The 20,798-nt window shown below is 41.0% G+C and overlaps 1 protein-coding gene across 1 annotated transcript in view; it reads right to left on the bottom strand.

Annotated features, from left to right (window-relative positions):
• Positions 1 to 20,798, bottom strand: part of LOC138963195 (PH-interacting protein-like) — a 49,987-nt gene that overhangs the window by 8,564 nt on the left and 20,625 nt on the right. The window contains exons 18-26 of the mRNA XM_070335242.1: positions 11,544 to 11,816; positions 7,692 to 8,025; positions 6,534 to 6,776; positions 5,901 to 6,022; positions 5,599 to 5,681; positions 4,864 to 4,975; positions 3,498 to 3,559; positions 1,628 to 1,901; positions 751 to 876 (exon numbers count right to left, since the gene is read on the bottom strand). Coding sequence (XP_070191343.1) covers positions 751 to 876; positions 1,628 to 1,901; positions 3,498 to 3,559; positions 4,864 to 4,975; positions 5,599 to 5,681; positions 5,901 to 6,022; positions 6,534 to 6,776; positions 7,692 to 8,025; positions 11,544 to 11,816 — 1,629 coding nt within the window. The remainder of the gene's footprint in view (positions 1 to 750; positions 877 to 1,627; positions 1,902 to 3,497; positions 3,560 to 4,863; positions 4,976 to 5,598; positions 5,682 to 5,900; positions 6,023 to 6,533; positions 6,777 to 7,691; positions 8,026 to 11,543; positions 11,817 to 20,798) is intronic.

The following is a 20,798-nucleotide window of genomic DNA, read 5'->3' as shown; positions in this document are numbered from 1 at the left end:
AGAAATGTTTCATATTGAATGTCTGACCGCCTGAAAGCAGCGTATGGCTGCCTAAATGGCGGGGTAAAAACGGTCATACACGTGAAAACCCACTCGTGCAAAAACACGAGTGAATGTGGGAGTTTCACCCCATGAACACAGAAGAAGAAAAATGTGTGACAGTGATGCAGTAGTCCCCCTTTAAGAGCAGCTGCTCTACACAGAGTTGTCTCCCTGCCTTTAGAGTGAGCTATTCATAGCTGTATGTTTCATGTGGGTTGTTTCACGACACCTGTTAATTGTAAAGAAGTGTTTGTGATAGGGTCTGACTGCTGTTGTCATGCTCTTGCAAAAGTTTGAGTTCAACAAAAGCAGATATTTACAGAGTTATTGTCTCCGCCCTAACCCCCCACTCCTGTTTGACTGGCTTTGCCTCCAAACTTGGATATTCGGGTGTTCCGTGCACTTGGGTTACATTTGTGCAGTTCCAAACTCAGGGCTAACACCCAAAAATTCTGAAAAACCTGAAAGGCCAGGATCCACCGGGCCCCTGGTGGGGTGCAAGGCCAACGACCCGCTAGCTGGATCGGCCACGCAGCGAAAATAATACAGCCGATTAATATTTTCATTCATTTAATTTTTGTTGTTGAAAGCGGATTTTACGGCAAGAGGAATTGTCAACAACCGGATTTCCGGCAGGGAACCGGAAAGGTGTTAGCCCTGCATACTCTAGTGCTTGGTTACTCATACACTGAAATACGCAATCCTCACCTGCAGAACCTGAGGAGCGTATCGGTGATCATGGCAGCACTGCGACAGATGGGTGTGCCGTCTTCGTTGAACTTCTTGGCGTTGCTCAAAATGTGACGCATGTCCCACTGCAAGGCGTTGATTCTCCTGCAAGAGAAAAATGGAATAATTAGTGTCAGCTTTTTGATTGCTCGGACGAAAGCAGTACTAGAAACCCGTCAAAGAACCAAAAATGAGCAAAGCCGAAACCTTCAAGCTTTTATTTCAGACGTAAAGGATCACACAAGATCATAGGTAGACTGCAAATGAAGGTCAAAGAATTCCTGTAACAACACTCCTCTGTTCCCTCCCTAGATCTTTTTTTGGGGGGGGGCAACAAGAGTCTTCTTGGGACATTGGATCCAGCATCACCTCAAACACAAATTCTGCTTCAAAATAAGAAAAGATACAGTTGGAGGGGACACAAGAGAATTCCAAGCATATACAACTTTCAACTCCCAAGACCATGGAACCAGCACAAAGTCGCCGGCGTGCCAAAGTTTTTATTTGCCAGTCAACAAGATTTGTTCAAGAAAATGTCAAAGAAAACACAGCAGTCATTAGGTCTTTTCAACACAGCAGACAAATTCAGTCCACAAAAGTTGCTTATTCAATTCTTTTATTCTCTTAGGTGCAAGGCGATTTGGTTCCGCATAACTCTCACTCACTCTATTGCATATGTCCTATGCATTTAGAGGGCTTACCTCCCTTTGTTTCTCAGATCATTCAGCTCACAGATACATCATTCTTTCACCTGTTGTAACCATTTTCCAGTCATTGCACATGTGGTGTGCATTAAGAGCACCTACTTCCCTTTGTTTCTCAGATCATTCAGTTCACAGATACATCACTCTCTCACCTGTAGTAGCCGTTTTCCAGTCGCGCTTTGATGGTGCTGAGGTCAATGGGGTACTCGATGATCATGGCGTACAGGGGGAACGCGTTGAGGTCCACAGGGGCGTTGAAGGGCTCAGCAGCCGAGTGCCCCATGACGGCCTCCAGACCTTGCAGGATTCTCTCCGTCTCTGACTCGCGGCCCTGGGAAGACCACTCGTTGGGTTTGGGCGTGTACAATAAGTCTTTCAGCTCTTCGGGGTCCACGGGCACCCCTCCACCCACACTGCTCGGTAACACTGCACGCAGATACAGGGTGTTGAATGAACGGCAAAATAAGAATGATTAATGTTTTCTGTCCCTCTTCTAGGTCTACCATCACTCCTCCACCCACACTATTGGCAACACTGCAAATAGATGGAGGGTGTTGAATGAACGGCAAAGCAATAATGACTTTTGTTTTCTATCTCTCGTCTGGGTTTACGGGCACCACTCCACCCACACTGCTCGGTAACACTGCAAATAGATGGAGGGTGTTAAATTAACGGCAAAGCAATAATGACTTTTGTTTTCTATCTCTCTTCTGGGTCTACGGGCACCCCTCCTCCACCCACACTGCTCGGTAACACTGCAAGTAGATACAGGGTGTTGAATGAATGGCAAAATAAAAATCATTTTTTATTTTCTATCCCACTCACCGAAGTGACAGGTGCGCTCTCAAACTAACAAATTAACCACTCATGAACAGCATACAAAGCTGATGAATGTTCATAGTCTCTAGTAAAATGTATGAACTTAAGTAAAAACATTTTCACTCTACCCAAGAAGCTGCTGGGCTGTTGAAAAGCCAAATGTTTTCCAAGCTTCCATGATGTAAAGATCCCATAGTCTCAGGGATCAGAACACAACGTACATTTCCTTCAGAAAACTCCTCATGAACAAAACGAAGAAAATAAATACAAACAAGTCGCGTAAGGCGAAATTACTACATTTAGTCAAGCTGTGGAACTCACAGAATGAAACTGAACGCACTGCATTTTTTCACAATGACCGTAGTCCGCCGCTTGTGCATAACAGAGTGAAACTGACGAGCCTGTTCAGCGCGGTAGTGGTTTCGCTGTGCTGCATAGCACGCTTTTCTGTACCTCTCTTCGTTTTAACTTTCTGAGCGTATTTTTAATCCAAACATATCATATCTATGTCTTTTTTGAATCAGGAACTGACAAGGAATAAGATGAAATTGTTTTTAAATCGATTTCGGAAATTTAATTTTGATCATAATTTTGATATTTTTAATTTTCAGAGCTTGTTTTTAATCCAAATATAACATATTTATATGTTTTTGGAATCAGGAAATGATGTAGAATAAGATGAACGTAAATTTGGATCGTTTTATACTAAAAAAAATGTATTACAATTTTCAGATTTTTAATGACCAAAGTCATTAATTAATTTTTAAGCCACCAAGCTGAAATGCAATACCGAAGTCCGGCCTTCGTCGAAGATTGCTTTACAAAAATTTCAATCAATTTGATTGAAAAATGAGGGTGTGACAGTGCCGCCTCAACTTTTACAAAAAGCCGGATATGACGTCATCAAAAGTATTTATCGAAAAAAAGAAAAAAACGTCCGGGGATATCATTCCCAGAAACTCTCATGTCAAATTTCATAAAGATCGGTCCAGTAGTTTGGTCTGAATCGCTCTACACACACACACACACGCACAGACAGACAGACAGACAGACACACACACACACATACACCACGACCCTCGTCTCGATTCCCCCTCTATGTTAAAACATTTAGTCAAAACTTGACTAAATGTAAAAACAAAAACAATACTACGGCACAGGTATACTTCTTTTCATTAACTGTTTATTTCTGGCAGTACTCACAGTTTTCGTTGATGGGCTCCATATCCCAAGGGCTCAGTCTCTCATATTCACCGTTGTCCCAGCTGAAAGCAATTACCAGGTAACATCAGGAACGTGGACAAGATTTTGCCTTCAAAACACACACACACAAAAAGAACAAACAAGTCGCGTAAAGGGCGAAAATACAACATTTAGTCAAGCTCAGTCGAACTCACAGAATGAAACTGAACGCATTGCATTTTTTCCGCAAGACCGTACACTCGTAGCATCGTCTGTCCACCGCTCGTGGCAAAGGCAGTGAAATTAACAATCCAGAAAAGCGCGGTAGCGGTTGCGCTGAGGAGGTTAGCACGCTTTTCTATATCTCTATTCTTTTTAACTTTCTGAACGTGTTTTTAATCCAAACATATCATATCTATATGTTTTTGGAATCAGGAACGGACAAGGAATAAGATGAAATTGTTTTTAAATCGATTTCGGAAATTTAATTTTAATCATAATTTTTATATTTGTAATTTTTAGAGCTTGTTTTTAATCCGAATATAACATATTTATATGCTTTTGAAATCAGAAAATGATGAAGAATAAGATAAACGTAATTTTGGATCGTTTCATAAAAAAATATTTTTAATTACAATTTTCAGATTTTTAATGACCAAAGTCATAAATTAATTTTTAGGCCTCCAAGCTGAAATGCAATACCAAAGTCCGGCCTTCGTCGAAGATTGCTTGGCCAAAATTTCAATCAATTTTATTGAAAAATGAGGGTGTGACAGTGCCGCCTCAACTTTTACAAAATGCCGGATATGACGTCATCAAAGACATTTATCGAAAAAATGAAAAAAGCGTCTGGGGATATCATACCCAGGAACTCTCATGAACAATTTCATAAAGATCGATCCAGTAGTTTACTCTGAATCGCTCTACACACACACACACACACCACGACCCTCGTCTCGATTCCCCTTCTATGTTAAAACATTTAGTCAAAACTTGACTAAATGTAAAAACAACAAACAAATAGGACAAATTGTACAATAAACTTTACTTCGTTCGATACTTGCAGATGGCCCACTCCTCTCTTCATCGTGATATAAACAGCTTTTGAAGGGTCATTTTCAAGTGATGGTAAACTTGTCGCTGTTTGACCTGAGGAGATTCTTGAGATGCTAATCGTTTAAGACCAGGGAGAAGAAATGTCGAAAGCTACATGCAAAACACTACACCTATAACTTTTCAGCCGTAAGGGAATGAGATCTCAACTACCGGCAAGCTAACTTTGGAAGCGTAGTGCCCATCTCCCTTCTATGTCTCCTCTTTATCATGCAAATACAAACCAAAGATATTAATTGAATTAATTCACAGAGAAAGAATGAATTATACTCACTTAACCACAAAGCACTGGAACAAGCTGTCGGTGAACATTCTGTTGAGCGGGCTTTGGCTTTCAATCTTTCCCATCCACCACTGGTCGTCTATCATCGAGCGAAATCGAGCACCTGTACACAATTCATGACAAATGCAGACAAGATCTAGTGCAAACCAAAAATAGGGTTTTCATGATCTAACTTTGATTGCAGACATTTCAGCTACAAAGATAAAACCAAAAATCTATTCATCCAAACAAACATAAACCATGGCATTGAGCATAATCAAGTTTCTAATCAACCAGAGCATGAGTTTAGACAATTCATCCACAATTCTAAACAAAAACTCAGATAAGTGAACAAAACAAAATGATGGCAATGAACATAATATGCGCTCATGGATACTTCTTCTTCTGCGTTCGTGGGCTGAAACTCCCACGTACACTTGTGGTTTTGCACGAGTGGATTTTTACGTGTAACCCTCCGAACTCTGACATGGATTACAGGATCTTTTCTGTGCGCACTTGGTCTTGTGCTTGCGTGTACACACGAAGGGGATAAGGCACTAGCAGGTCTGCACATAAGTTGACCTGGGAGATCGGAAAAATCTCCACCTTAACCCTCCAGGCGCGGCCGGGGTTCGAACCCATGACCTTTCGCTTTGAAGGCCGGCGTCTTACCACCACACCATTGCGCCCGTCTGCTCATGGATACAAGAAAGAATGTAAAAGAGATCAAATATGAACAATGCCTACCTGGTTTCCAGTGACGCTCGTATGCAATTTCAAAGTGTTGCTTCAGCACCAAGAAGTCTATCACATCCGGCATGTCGTGGTATCTGGAATGACAGAAATAAACATCAAATAAAATAACACTCGATAGGTTTTACTGGTTGTTGATTTTGCTTCCGGTGTTTTCCTATTTTAAGCGGTAAAATCCTGGAAATTACTGACCAACGTGAACTCTGTGAGTTAATAATTCACATCCAAACTCTTTTTGCTTATGCAAAGACAGAAGATTATCACTGTAAAATAAAATACTGTGATTATAAACCAACCTGATTGTGAAGTTACCTCCAGACATTTTTCCCTGGTCGCTGTAATAGGCCAGCTTGAGACTGCAGAGTCGTGGTGGTTTCACCTCGTAGCGGATACCCACAATCTTCACCAACTCCATTTCCTAAAGAGAGATTGATCAAATAAAAAAATTTTAAAAAAAAGTAAGTTATTGGAACGTTAAATTTAGAGATTGATAAAAGATATATAAAATTGCAAGTTATTGGAACGTTTCATTTTTGACAAAACAAGACATCCACAAGTACATCTTCCCAGTTCCCAGTGGACAGACAGACAAATATGCGCTCCAATGCCTGGCAAGATGGTCAGTCACACAGTGATAAACTAAACATGGATCAAGGTTTGGTGACAGAAGACAGGTGTGTGAGAAATAACACTAAAAAAATTACATGCAGATTAAATATTTTGTTATGATGACAAGGTAAAATGGTCCAACCCTCCCTGGAATTAAAATGTATGTTTCATAAGCTTTACACAGAAAAGCACTAAAATACCTGTGTGTGTTGTAATGCGTGTGTGTTTATGCATGTATGCATATATGTGTGTGTATGTGTGTGTGTGTGTATGTGTGTATCTCTGTGCAAGCGTGAAGCTAAGGGGATGAGCACTCTTACCCTGAGGTGTGGGTTTTTCTGCCAAGGCAGGCAGACGTTGGAGCTGATTTCGTACGACTTGTGTTTCTCCACTGCCTGCAGGTACAGCTCATGGCCCTGACGGAAGTACATCACCTCATCACCCATCTGCGGAACGTACGGCGTCTTGCGAGGAATTGTTCCTGTCAGCCATTCTGGAGGCCTGAATTCTTCTTTCAGTTCTGTGATCTCCGGCAGGTTGTTCCTGTTAATTGCTGATTTTCTCTGCAAAGAAGAAGAGCATTTGGATTTTTGTGTGTGAAGACGTTTTATCACCTATGCATTAAGCAAAACCAGGTAACATCATAACTCAAGAACAGTGTGCCTTTAAAAAATCAAGGCATCAAACAGTTAAAGTACCACACTAGCTTTTCATTGGTGTTTTGAACATCTCTGGAACATTATTGAAGCAAACCAAAGATCTATTATTGCATTGACAATCCCTAATCCTCAGAACAGACATTCTAGAAGACACAGACAGCAACAGACAAGAAGAAGAAGTGGAAGGTTGCTTTATAAAACAGTTTGTAGATTGCAGGTGTTCTCTCATGACTGGTATACTGCAGTTTACCGTGACTGGTATACTGCAGTTTACCGTGACTGGTATACTAATAACTAATGCAGAACAAGAACTGTCCTTTACTGAGAGGTGTCCTCTCTTTGTAGAGCATTTATATTACAGATACCACTGTAGCAAATATGCTACTGAGAGGTATTCTCTCATTTTAAGGGGCTATACAGTACAGGCAGCACTGTACAGTGGTACCTGTGATGAAAGGACACCCTTGGGACAAGCCAAATGAGTCCCTACATTACAGGTGGCCTGTCATGGAAGGTATATTTTGGTTGAGACGATAGACTCAAGGACTAAGAGAGGTGTCCTTTAATGTGAGGCGTCCTCTCAACAGAGGGACCATACATTACAGATAGCACTGTACCAAACCCAAATCAATAGACCTTTTCGGTATCTGAGCAGCTCTCGCGAGACACGCTCTTTGTTATGCTTTGAACATCGCGAGAACTTCGAACCTTCGCTTGTGCAGCTCGCACGAGATCGCTGTACCGCATGCTTTGCTATGCTCTGAAGCTTGCGAGAGATTACGAGAGCTTGGAATACCGATAGGGTCTATTAAAACTCACCTTTGAGGGTTTCTTTGTTTTGCCTGTCTTTGGAGCAGCAGGCAATTTTTTCTTCACCAGGGTTTTCACAGCCTGGGGTTCTTCAGGCTTCTCCGAGGTCTTCTTGGGCTTCTTGATGTACGCTTTGTACTCTTCATCATCATCATCCTCGTCTCCCACATTATCGTCTTCATCTTCATCGTCGTCAGTCTCAACCACAATTTCTTCGTCTTCTTCATCCTCATCATCAGAAGAGGAAACTTGCCGTCGCTTGGGTTTGCGTGCAGAACGACGCTTGGGCGGCTGTAGGTTGCTGCTTCCTTCACAGGTCCAGTCTGAGTACGAACTGTCATCACTGGGAAAAAAAGAATTCCATTAACATTTTGTGGAGACCCTTCTTTATCACCAAGAAAAAAGGATACACCTCAACAGCACTGAAGACACAACAGAATGTCAGAAACGAACATTTAGAGGGACAGAGTCTGCAACCTATGTTATATCAAAACAAACAAGCTAATCACTTAAATGAAAGACTGTGTCAGCCAAACATAAGGTTAACCTGTTATACAAGTCATGAAAAACTAGGCAGATGCGTTTCTTCTTCTTCTGCGTTCGTGGGCTGAAACTCCCATGTACACTCGTGTTTTTACACGAGTGGAATTTTACGTGTATGACCGTTTTTACCCCGCCATTTAGGCAGCCACACGCCGCTTTCGGAGGAAGCATGCTGGGTATTTTCGTGTTTCCATAACCCACCGAACTCTACAGGATCTTTTCCGTGCGCACTTGGTCTTGTGGTTGCGTGTACACACGAAGGGGGATAAGTCACTAGCAGGTCTGCACACAAGTTGACCTGGGAGATCGGAAAAATCTCCACTCTTAACCCACCAGGCGGCCGCGGCCGGGATTCGAACCCTCGACCTTCCGATTACGAGGCCGACGTCTTACCACCCCGCCACAGCGCCCGTCGCAGATGCGTTTGAATGCAGATCTTTTAGACACGATAGGGGAACAGAACTGTTTTGGATACAAATTTGATTGTTCTTTCCACTGACATGCAAAACTTGTTCTGTTTTAGCTGTTCTGATTCGTTGTTAATTTTAACCTAGGAACCTTGCGTTTGCGAGTTTGATTTTCAGGGGGTGTCTGTGTTCGTTCCAGTGTAGAAACACTACATCATGTAAAACATCATGTACAGTCAAACTGGGCTTTACAACATTGAAGTAACTTGCGTTTTAGAAAATAAATCTGTAAAATCTGTCAAATTAAAAATCAACCAGCAGGCCAAGGATTATGTTTCCTGTATTTTCATTTCCTAGCTCCTAAAATACTAGACATTACTAGAGAACAAGATTGCTGTTTGAACCAGGCAAGGAAGCCTGTCTGCACTACCCTTCTTACCTTCATCTTCTTCTTACCGAGATAAAACCAACTGTGCAAACGCTCACCTGTGTTAGTATTTTTAGAAAGACAACTTGTCGGGGATCACTGTTTGTAATTTTTGAGTTTCAAATATTAAGTAGAAAATTTGATTTGTAAATATAAGGAATATTTCCATTGTAAAGAGAAAATGTCCATGTCTCGTGAGTGTAATATACCTCTATGTTGGAGTTAAAAAGAAGAAAAAAGACCAATGAAGAAGGATGCTCACCGCCTATTTACCAGAAGAAAAAAAAAGAAAACAAGAGGCGAAGCCTTCAAGGCCCACGTAAGAAATCGACAAACAGTAACACAAACTCAATCACACACACACACACACACACACACACACACACACACACACACACACACACACACACACACACACACACACACACACACACACACACACACACACACACACACACACACACACACACACACACACACACACACACACACACACACACACACACACACACACACACACACACACACACACACACACACACACACACACACACACACACACACACACACACACACACACACACACACACACACACACACACACACACACACACACACACACACACACACACACACACACACACACACACACACACACACACACACACACACACACACACACACACACACACACACACACACACACACACACACACACACACACACACACACACACACACACACACACACACACACACACACACACACACACACACACACACACACACACACACACACACACACACACACACACACACACACACACACACACACACACACACACACACACACACACACACACACACACACACACACACACACACACACACACACACACACACACACACACACACACACACACACACACACACACACACACACACACACACACACACACACACGTTTGGACTGCTCTCATAGTGAGGACTTGCTAATACACACACGGATAGTGCACTTGCACTACAACGGCACTGGATGCAGTGCCTTTCTAGTGCACTTGCACTACAACGGCACTGGGTGCAGTACCCGCTCCGGCATCGAAGAATTTTCACTAAAAAAGGCACAAACTTTGACCTATTTCGTCGCCTATAGAGGACGGAAAGAATCTCATTTTGAACATGGTTTTGACATTCTTTCCGTCAAAAAAGTCAACTTAACGGGAAAAAGGCACAAAATTTGACCTATTTCGTCGCCTATAGAGGACGGAAAGAATGTCATTTTGAACATGGTTATGACATTCTTTCCGTCAAAAAAGTCAACTTACTGTAAGACCTCAGACCGTGTGAGGACTTATGTAGGACCTCAGTTTGTAGGTGTGAAGACCACCTAAGACCTCACTATGAGAGCAGTTCAAACGCACACACACACACACACACACACACACACACACACACACACACACACCCATACACACACACACGTACAAACACACACACACACCCACACACACACACACACACACACACACACACACACACACACACACACACACACACACACACACACACACACACACACACACACACACACACACACACACACACACACACACACACACACACACACACACACACACACACACACACACACACACACACACACACACACACACACACACACACACACACACACACACACACACACACACACACACACACACACACACACACACACACACACACACACACACACACACACACACACACACACACACACACACACACACACACACACACACACACACACACACACACACACACACACACACACACACACACACACACACACACACACACACACACACACACACACACACACACACACACACACACACACACACACACACACACACACACACACACACACACACACACACACACACACACACACACACACACACACACACACACACACACACACACACACACACACACACACTAAGCATCTAGGTGAAACTGTGCAAGAAAGCGAGACCCTGGATCTGCCAAGTAGTCTCGGCCCGCTCACAATAACAATGACCGAGACTTTCAGTAATTCCTTTGCGTGACGTCTAACCCTCTTACGTCATAATGTGACGTCTTCAAATAGTTTCTATCACACACGTCAAACACTTTTGACTGAGACTGACGTAATCCATAGACTCGGAAATGTTAAAGTTTCTATCACACACACACACACACACACACACACGCACGCACAGACAGACAAAGTTTATCATCGCATAGGCTACACTTACGTGAGCCAAAAAAGGAAAGGAAAGAAAAAAGAGAGAAGAAAACAAGGAAGGGTTGAAGCAGCCTGCATGCAACTGAGGTCGAAAAAATAGAAAAAATAGAAAAAAAAGTTTAAAGCATGATTTATGAATAAATTTGACATTTGTATCTAAAAAAAACACAAAAAAACAACAACAACAAAAATGCTCACCTGTCTCGATCAGAATGTTCTGTCTCCACCTCCTCCTCCTCCTCCTCCTCCGTGTCGTACAGGGCCCGCGTGGTCAGGCGGTTCCTGGCAGTCTCCTCGTGTTGTGATTTCTTCTTCTTTTCCTCCGCCTTGGTGGGCTGTTGCTGCTTGAATCGCGACATGTTGCCGAACAGTGTGGACGGGGTGTTGGGCACAGCCTGCTTCTTCTTCCTCTCCATCAGGTACTTGTTGATTTCATCGTCAGCAAAGGCCAGTCTCTTCCTCTCTGAAGTTCTATGGATACACAGGGAGTTGGATGTGTGAATTTGAGACCTTTTTATATTTAGTCAAGTTTTGACTAAATATTTTAACATCGAGGGGGAATCGAAACGAGGGTCGTGGTGTATGTGTGTGTGTATGTATGTGTGTGTGTGTGTGTGTGTGCGTGTGTGTGTGAGCGTGCGTGCGTGTAGAGCGATTCAGACCAAACTACTGGACGGATATTTATGAAATTTTACATGAGAGTTCCTGGGATTGATATCTCCATACGTTTTTTTCATTTTTTTGATAAATGTCTTTGATGACGTCATATCCGGCTTTTCGTGAAAGTTGAGGCGGCACTGTCACGCCCTGATTTTTTAACCAAATTGGTTGAAATTTTGGTCAAGTAGCCTTCGACGAAGCCCGGGGTTCGGTATTGCATTTCAGCTTGGTGGCTTAAAAATTAATTAATGACTTTGTTCATTAAAAATCTGAAAATTGTAAAAAAAAATAAAAATTTATCAAACGATCCAAATTTACGTTTATCTTATTCTCCATCATTTGCTGATTCCAAAAACATATAAATATGTTATATTCGGATTAAAACCAAGCTCTGAAAATTAAATATATAAAAATTATTATCAAAATTAAATTGTCCAAATCAATTTAAAAACACTTTCATCTTATTCCTTGTCGGTTCCTGATTCCAAAAACATATAGATATGATATGTTTGGCTTAAAAACACGCTCAGAAAGTTAAAACAAAGAGAGGGACAGAAAAGCGTGCTATCCTTCTTAGCGCAACTACTACCCCGCTCTTCTTGTCAATTTCACTGCCTTTGCCATGAGCGGTGGACTAACGATGCTACGAGTATACGGTCTTGCTGAAAAATGGCATTGCGTTCAGTTTCATTCTGTGAGTTCGACAGCTACTTGACTAAATATTGTATTTTCGCCTTACGCGACTTGTTTTGTTTTTAAGGCGGTTCTTAATTGAGCCCAAAATCAAAGCCTCAAATTAATTGGGTAAAGTCGACTTCGCAAAGTCTACTTCACAAAGTCTACTTCACAAAGTCTACTTCACAAAGTCTACTTCGCAAAGTCTACTTCACAAAGTCTACTTCGCAAAGTCTACTTCGCAAAGTCTACTTCACAAAGTCTACTTCACAAAGTCTACTTCACAAAGTCTACTTCACAAAGTCTACTTCACAAAGTTCACTTCACACAGTCTACTTCACAAAGTCTACTGCACAAAGTCTACTTCACAAAGTCTACTTCACAAAGTCTACTTCACAAAGTCTACTTCGCAAAGTCTACTTCGCAAAGTCTACTTCACAAAGTCTACTTCACAAAGCTTGCTGCACAAATCTTAACCTTTATTCAACTACATTTTGATAAAAAGACTTTGAGAAGTCTTTGCAAAGACGACTTCATGTTCAATTGATGACAGCCTTTACAGAAGATTATGACAACTCAGAGATTTATGAAACAAAGGCATACCATACGGAAAGGACAATCAGGTGAAGCAGTGAAAATATGGAAACAAAATTGCAATGAAAAATGTATGAAATGCAAGAAACTGTGCAGTAGGGATGCCTTGAACAGATTGTCATTTTCTGAGGAAGGGATCGAGAAGACAAGAAAGATCTGAGAGAAAGATGAAAACAAGAAGAGCAAACGCTCGATCGAGTCACTTTCGCAGTTCTGAATATTATATGAGGCATCAGATGGACAGGAAGAAATTGCTATTCACAACACAATGAGTCACGTTCACATAAAATTTGAGCCCGGTCACTTTTATAGTTTCCGAGAAAAGCCCAACGTTAAGTTGTGTGTTGCCGAACAGAAAAGGCTAGTTATCTCCCTTGTTTTTCTGATAACGTTCGTAAAAGGCTACAGATGTAAATACTTTGATGTAAAGAATAATCCTACAAAGTTTCAATCACATCCGATGAACTTTGTCAAAGATATAAAATGTCTAATTTTTCCTTTGACGCTGACCTGTGACCTTGAAAAAGGTCAAAGGTCAACGAAACCATCGTTAAAGTGTAGAGGTCATTGGAGGTCACGACTAAACAAAATATGAGCCCGATCGCTTTGATAGTTTCCGAGAAAAGTCCAACGTTAAGGTGGTGTCTACGGACGGCCGGCCTGGCCGGCCGGACAGACTAACACTGACCGATTACATAGAGTCACTTTTTCTCAAGTGACTCAATAACAAACTGTCAAAGAATAAATTAACTAATCCAGCAGCAACGGGCTGTGAACCTTGATGTAATTCTGAATTCACACACATGATGCCGACAGTGTACATTTTCATTACTGTCCATTCAACTGCCACTGCTTGAAGGGCACAAGAGAGTGTCATCCTTCCGCTTTACGGCCAATCAAACAGTGGGATATAGCAAAGGAACAGCATGAAAGATCAACAAGCGAATCAAGTGTGCGAGAGAGAGAGAGAGAGAGAGAGAGAGAGAGAGAGAGAGAGAGAGAGAGAGAGAGAGAGAGAGAGAGAGAGAGAGAGAGAGAGAGAGAGAGATGTTAAGAGAGAGAGAAAGAGAGAGAGATGGACAGACAGAGAGATATAAAGAGACAGACAGAGAGATATAAAGGGACAGACAGAGAGATATAAAGAGACAGACAGAGAGATATAAAGAGACAGACAGAGAGATATAAAGAGACAGACAGAGAGATATAAAGGGACAGACAGAGAGATATAAAGGGACAGACAGAGAGATATAAAGGGACAGACAGAGAGATATAAAGAGACAGACAGAGAGATATAAAGAGACAGACAGAGAGATATAAAGAGACAGACAGAGAGATATAAAGGGACAGACAGAGAGATATAAAGAGACAGACAGAGAGATATAAAGGGACAGACAGAGAGATATAAAGGGACAGACAGAGAGATATAAAGGGACAGACAGAGAGATATAAAGAGACAGACAGAGAGATATAAAGAGACAGACAGAGAGATATAAAGAGACAGACAGAGAGATATAAAGGGACAGACAGAGAGATATAAAGGGACAGACAGAGAGATATAAAGAGACAGACAGAGAGATATAAAGGGACAGACAGAGAGATATAAAGAGACAGACAGAGAGATATAAAGAGACAGACAGAGAGATATAAAGAGACAGACAGAGAGATATAAAGGGACAGACAGAGAGATATAAAGGGACAGACAGAGAGATATAAAGGGACAGACAGAGAGATATAAAGAGACAGACAGAGAGATATAAAGGGACAGACAGAGAGATATAAAGGGACAGACAGAGAGATATAAAGGGACAGACAGAGAGATATAAAGAGACAGACAGAGAGATATAAAGAGACAGACAGAGAGATATAAAGGGACAGACAGAGAGATATAAAGGGACAGACAGAGAGATATAAAGGGACAGACAGAGAGATATAAAGGGACAGACAGAGAGATATAAAGAGACAGACAGAGAGATATAAAGGGACAGACAGAGAGATATAAAGAGACAGACAGAGAGATATAAAGAGACAGACAGAGAGATATAAAGAGACAGACAGAGAGATATAAAGGGACAGACAGAGAGATATAAAGAGACAGACAGAGAGATATAAAGGGACAGACAGAGAGATATAAAGAGACAGACAGAGAGATATAAAGAGACAGACAGAGAGATATAAAGGGACAGACAGAGAGATATAAAGAGACAGACAGAGAGATATAAAGAGACAGACAGAGAGATATAAAGGGACAGACAGAGAGATATAAAGGGACAGACAGAGAGATATAAAGGGACAGACAGAGAGATATAAAGAGACAGACAGAGAGATATAAAGGGACAGACAGAGAGATATAAAGAGACAGACAGAGAGATATAAAGGGACAGACAGAGAGATATAAAGAGACAGACAGAGAGATATAAAGGGACAGACAGAGAGATATAAAGGGACAGACAGAGAGATATAAAGAGACAGACAGAGAGATATAAAGAGACAGACAGAGAGATATAAAGGGACAGACAGAGAGATATAAAGAGACAGACAGAGAGATATAAAGAGACAGACAGAGAGATATAAAGAGACAGACAGAGAGATATAAAGAGACAGACAGAGAGATATAAAGGGACAGACAGAGAGATATAAAGGGACAGACAGAGAGATATAAAGGGACAGACAGAGAGATATAAAGAGACAGACAGAGAGATATAAAGAGACAGACAGAGAGATATAAAGAGACAGACAGAGAGATATAAAGGGACAGACAGAGAGATATAAAGAGACAGACAGAGAGATATAAAGGGACAGACAGAGAGATATAAAGGGACAGACAGAGAGATATAAAGGGACAGACAGAGAGATATAAAGAGACAGACAGAGAGATATAAAGAGACAGACAGAGAGATATAAAGAGACAGACAGAGAGATATAAAGGGACAGACAGAGAGATATAAAGGGACAGACAGAGAGATATAAAGAGACAGACAGAGAGATATAAAGGGACAGACAGAGAGATATAAAGAGACAGACAGAGAGATATAAAGAGACAGACAGAGAGATATAAAGAGACAGACAGAGAGATATAAAGAGACAGACAGAGAGATATAAAGGGACAGACAGAGAGATATAAAGGGACAGACAGAGAGATATAAAGAGACAGACAGAGAGATATAAAGGGACAGACAGAGAGATATAAAGGGACAGACAGAGAGATATAAAGGGACAGACAGAGAGATATAAAGAGACAGACAGAGAGATATAAAGAGACAGACAGAGAGATATAAAGGGACAGACAGAGAGATATAAAGGGACAGACAGAGAGATATAAAGAGACAGACAGAGAGATATAAAGAGACAGACAGAGAGATATAAAGGGACAGACAGAGAGATATAAAGAGACAGACAGAGAGATATAAAGGGACAGACAGAGAGATATAAAGAGACAGACAGAGAGATATAAAGGGACAGACAGAGAGATATAAAGAGACAGACAGAGAGATATAAAGAGACAGACAGAGAGATATAAAGGGACAGACAGAGAGATATAAAGGGACAGACAGAGAGATATAAAGAGACAGACAGAGAGATATAAAGGGACAGACAGAGAGATATAAAGAGACAGACAGAGAGATATAAAGGGACAGACAGAGAGATATAAAGGGACAGACAGAGAGATATAAAGGGACAGACAGAGAGATATAAAGGGACAGACAGAGAGATATAAAGAGACAGACAGAGAGATATAAAGAGACAGACAGAGAGATATAAAGGGACAGACAGAGAGATATAAAGAGACAGACAGAGAGATATAAAGGGACAGACAGAGAGATATAAAGGGACAGACAGAGAGATATAAAGAGACAGACAGAGAGATATAAAGGGACAGACAGAGAGATATAAAGAGACAGACAGAGAGATATAAAGAGACAGACAGAGAGATATAAAGAGACAGACAGAGAGATATAAAGGGACAGACAGAGAGATATAAAGGGACAGACAGAGAGATATAAAGGGACAGACAGAGAGATATAAAGAGACAGACAGAGAGATATAAAGAGACAGACAGAGAGATATAAAGAGACAGACAGAGAGATATAAAGAGACAGACAGAGAGATATAAAGAGACAGACAGAGAGATATAAAGGGACAGACAGAGAGATATAAAGAGACAGACAGAGAGATATAAAGGGACAGACAGAGAGATATAAAGAGACAGACAGAGAGATATAAAGGGACAGACAGAGAGATATAAAGAGACAGACAGAGAGATATAAAGGGACAGACAGAGAGATATAAAGAGACAGACAGAGAGATATAAAGAGGGACAGACAGAGAGATATAAAGAGACAGACAGAGAGATATAAAGGGACAGACAGAGAGATATAAAGGGACAGACAGAGAGATATAAAGAGACAGACAGAGAGATATAAAGGGACAGACAGAGAGATATAAAGGGACAGACAGAGAGATATAAAGAGACAGACAGAGAGATATAAAGAGACAGACAGAGAGATATAAAGGGACAGACAGAGAGATATAAAGGGACAGACAGAGAGATATAAAGAGACAGACAGAGAGATATAAAGGGACAGACAGAGAGATATAAAGGGACAGACAGAGAGATATAAAGGGACAGACAGAGAGATATAAAGGGACAGACAGAGAGATATAAAGAGACAGACAGAGAGATATAAAGGGACAGACAGAGAGATATAAAGAGACAGACAGAGAGATATAAAGAGACAGACAGAGAGATATAAAGGGACAGACAGAGAGATATAAAGAGACAGACAGAGAGATATAAAGAGACAGACAGAGAGATATAAAGGGACAGACAGAGAGATATAAAGGGACAGACAGAGAGATATAAAGAGACAGACAGAGAGATATAAAGGGACAGACAGAGAGATATAAAGGGACAGACAGAGAGATATAAAGAGACAGACAGAGAGATATAAAGGGACAGACAGAGAGATATAAAGGGACAGACAGAGAGATATAAAGGGACAGACAGAGAGATATAAAGAGACAGACAGAGAGATATAAAGAGACAGACAGAGAGATATAAAGAGACAGACAGAGAGATATAAAGAGACAGACAGAGAGATATAAAGAGACAGACAGAGAGATATAAAGGGACAGACAGAGAGATATAAAGAGACAGACAGAGAGATATAAAGAGACAGACAGAGAGATATAAAGGGACAGACAGAGAGATATAAAGGGACAGACAGAGAGATATAAAGAGACAGACAGAGAGATATAAAGGGACAGACAGAGAGATATAAAGGGACAGACAGAGAGATATAAAGGGACAGACAGAGAGATATAAAGGGACAGACAGAGAGATATAAAGGGACAGACAGAGAGATATAAAGGGACAGACAGAGAGATATAAAGGGACAGACAGAGAGATATAAAGGGACAGACAGAGAGATATAAAGGGACAGACAGAGAGATATAAAGAGACAGACAGAGAGATATAAAGGGACAGACAGAGAGATATAAAGGGACAGACAGAGAGATATAAAGAGACAGACAGAGAGATATAAAGGGACAGACAGAGAGATATAAAGAGACAGACAGAGAGATATAAAGAGACAGACAGAGAGATATAAAGAGACAGACAGAGAGATATAAAGGGACAGACAGAGAGATATAAAGGGACAGACAGAGAGATATAAAGGGACAGACAGAGAGATATAAAGAGACAGACAGAGAGATATAAAGAGACAGACAGAGAGATATAAAGGGACAGACAGAGAGATATAAAGGGACAGACAGAGAGATATAAAGGGACAGACAGAGAGATATAAAGGGACAGACAGAGATATATAAAGGGACAGACAGAGAGATATAAAGAGACAGACAGAGAGATATAAAGAGACAGACAGAGAGATATAAAGGGACAGACAGAGAGATATAAAGAGACAGACAGAGAGATATAAAGGGACAGACAGAGAGATATAAAGGGACAGACAGAGAGATATAAAGAGACAGACAGAGAGATATAAAGAGACAGACAGAGAGATATAAAGAGACAGACAGAGAGATATAAAGGGACAGACAGAGAGATATAAAGGGACAGACAGAGAGATATAAAGGGACAGACAGAGAGATATAAAGAGACAGACAGAGAGATATAAAGGGACAGACAGAGAGATATAAAGAGACAGACAGAGAGATATAAAGGGACAGACAGAGAGATATAAAGGGACAGACAGAGAGATATAAAGGGACAGACAGAGAGATATAAAGGGACAGACAGAGAGATATAAAGAGACAGACAGAGAGATATAAAGAGACAGACAGAGAGATATAAAGGGACAGACAGAGAGATATAAAGGGACAGACAGAGAGATATAAAGGGACAGACAGAGAGATATAAAGAGACAGACAGAGAGATATAAAGGGACAGACAGAGAGATATAAAGGGACAGACAGAGAGATATAAAGAGACAGACAGAGAGATATAAAGAGACAGACAGAGAGATATAAAGAGACAGACAGAGAGATATAAAGGGACAGACAGAGAGATATAAAGAGACAGACAGAGAGATATAAAGGGACAGACAGAGAGATATAAAGGGACAGACAGAGAGATATAAAGAGACAGACAGAGAGATATAAAGAGACAGACAGAGAGATATAAAGGGACAGACAGAGAGATATAAAGGGACAGACAGAGAGATATAAAGGGACAGACAGAGAGATATAAAGGGACAGACAGAGAGATATAAAGAGACAGACAGAGAGATATAAAGAGACAGACAGAGAGATATAAAGGGACAGACAGAGAGATATAAAGGGACAGACAGAGAGATATAAAGAGACAGACAGAGAGATATAAAGGGACAGACAGAGAGATATAAAGGGACAGACAGAGAGATATAAAGGGACAGACAGAGAGATATAAAGAGACAGACAGAGAGATATAAAGAGACAGACAGAGAGATATAAAGAGACAGACAGAGAGATATAAAGGGACAGACAGAGAGATATAAAGAGACAGACAGAGAGATATAAAGGGACAGACAGAGAGATATAAAGGGACAGACAGAGAGATATAAAGAGACAGACAGAGAGATATAAAGGGACAGACAGAGAGATATAAAGGGACAGACAGAGAGATATAAAGAGACAGACAGAGAGATATAAAGAGACAGACAGAGAGATATAAAGGGACAGACAGAGAGATATAAAGGGACAGACAGAGAGATATAAAGAGACAGACAGAGAGATATAAAGGGACAGACAGAGAGATATAAAGGGACAGACAGAGAGATATAAAGAGACAGACAGAGAGATATAAAGAGACAGACAGAGAGATATAAAGGGACAGACAGAGAGATATAAAGGGACAGACAGAGAGATATAAAGGGACAGACAGAGAGATATAAAGGGACAGACAGAGAGATATAAAGGGACAGACAGAGAGATATAAAGAGACAGACAGAGAGATATAAAGAGACAGACAGAGAGATATAAAGGGACAGACAGAGAGATATAAAGAGACAGACAGAGAGATATAAA

The sequence above is a fragment of the Littorina saxatilis genome, linkage group LG3, assembly GCF_037325665.1.
Source record: "Littorina saxatilis isolate snail1 linkage group LG3, US_GU_Lsax_2.0, whole genome shotgun sequence".
NCBI classification, from domain to species: domain Eukaryota; kingdom Metazoa; phylum Mollusca; class Gastropoda; order Littorinimorpha; family Littorinidae; genus Littorina; species Littorina saxatilis.
The sequence above is the reverse complement of the archived record's forward strand: the minus strand, read 5'-3'. Positions and strand labels throughout refer to the sequence as shown.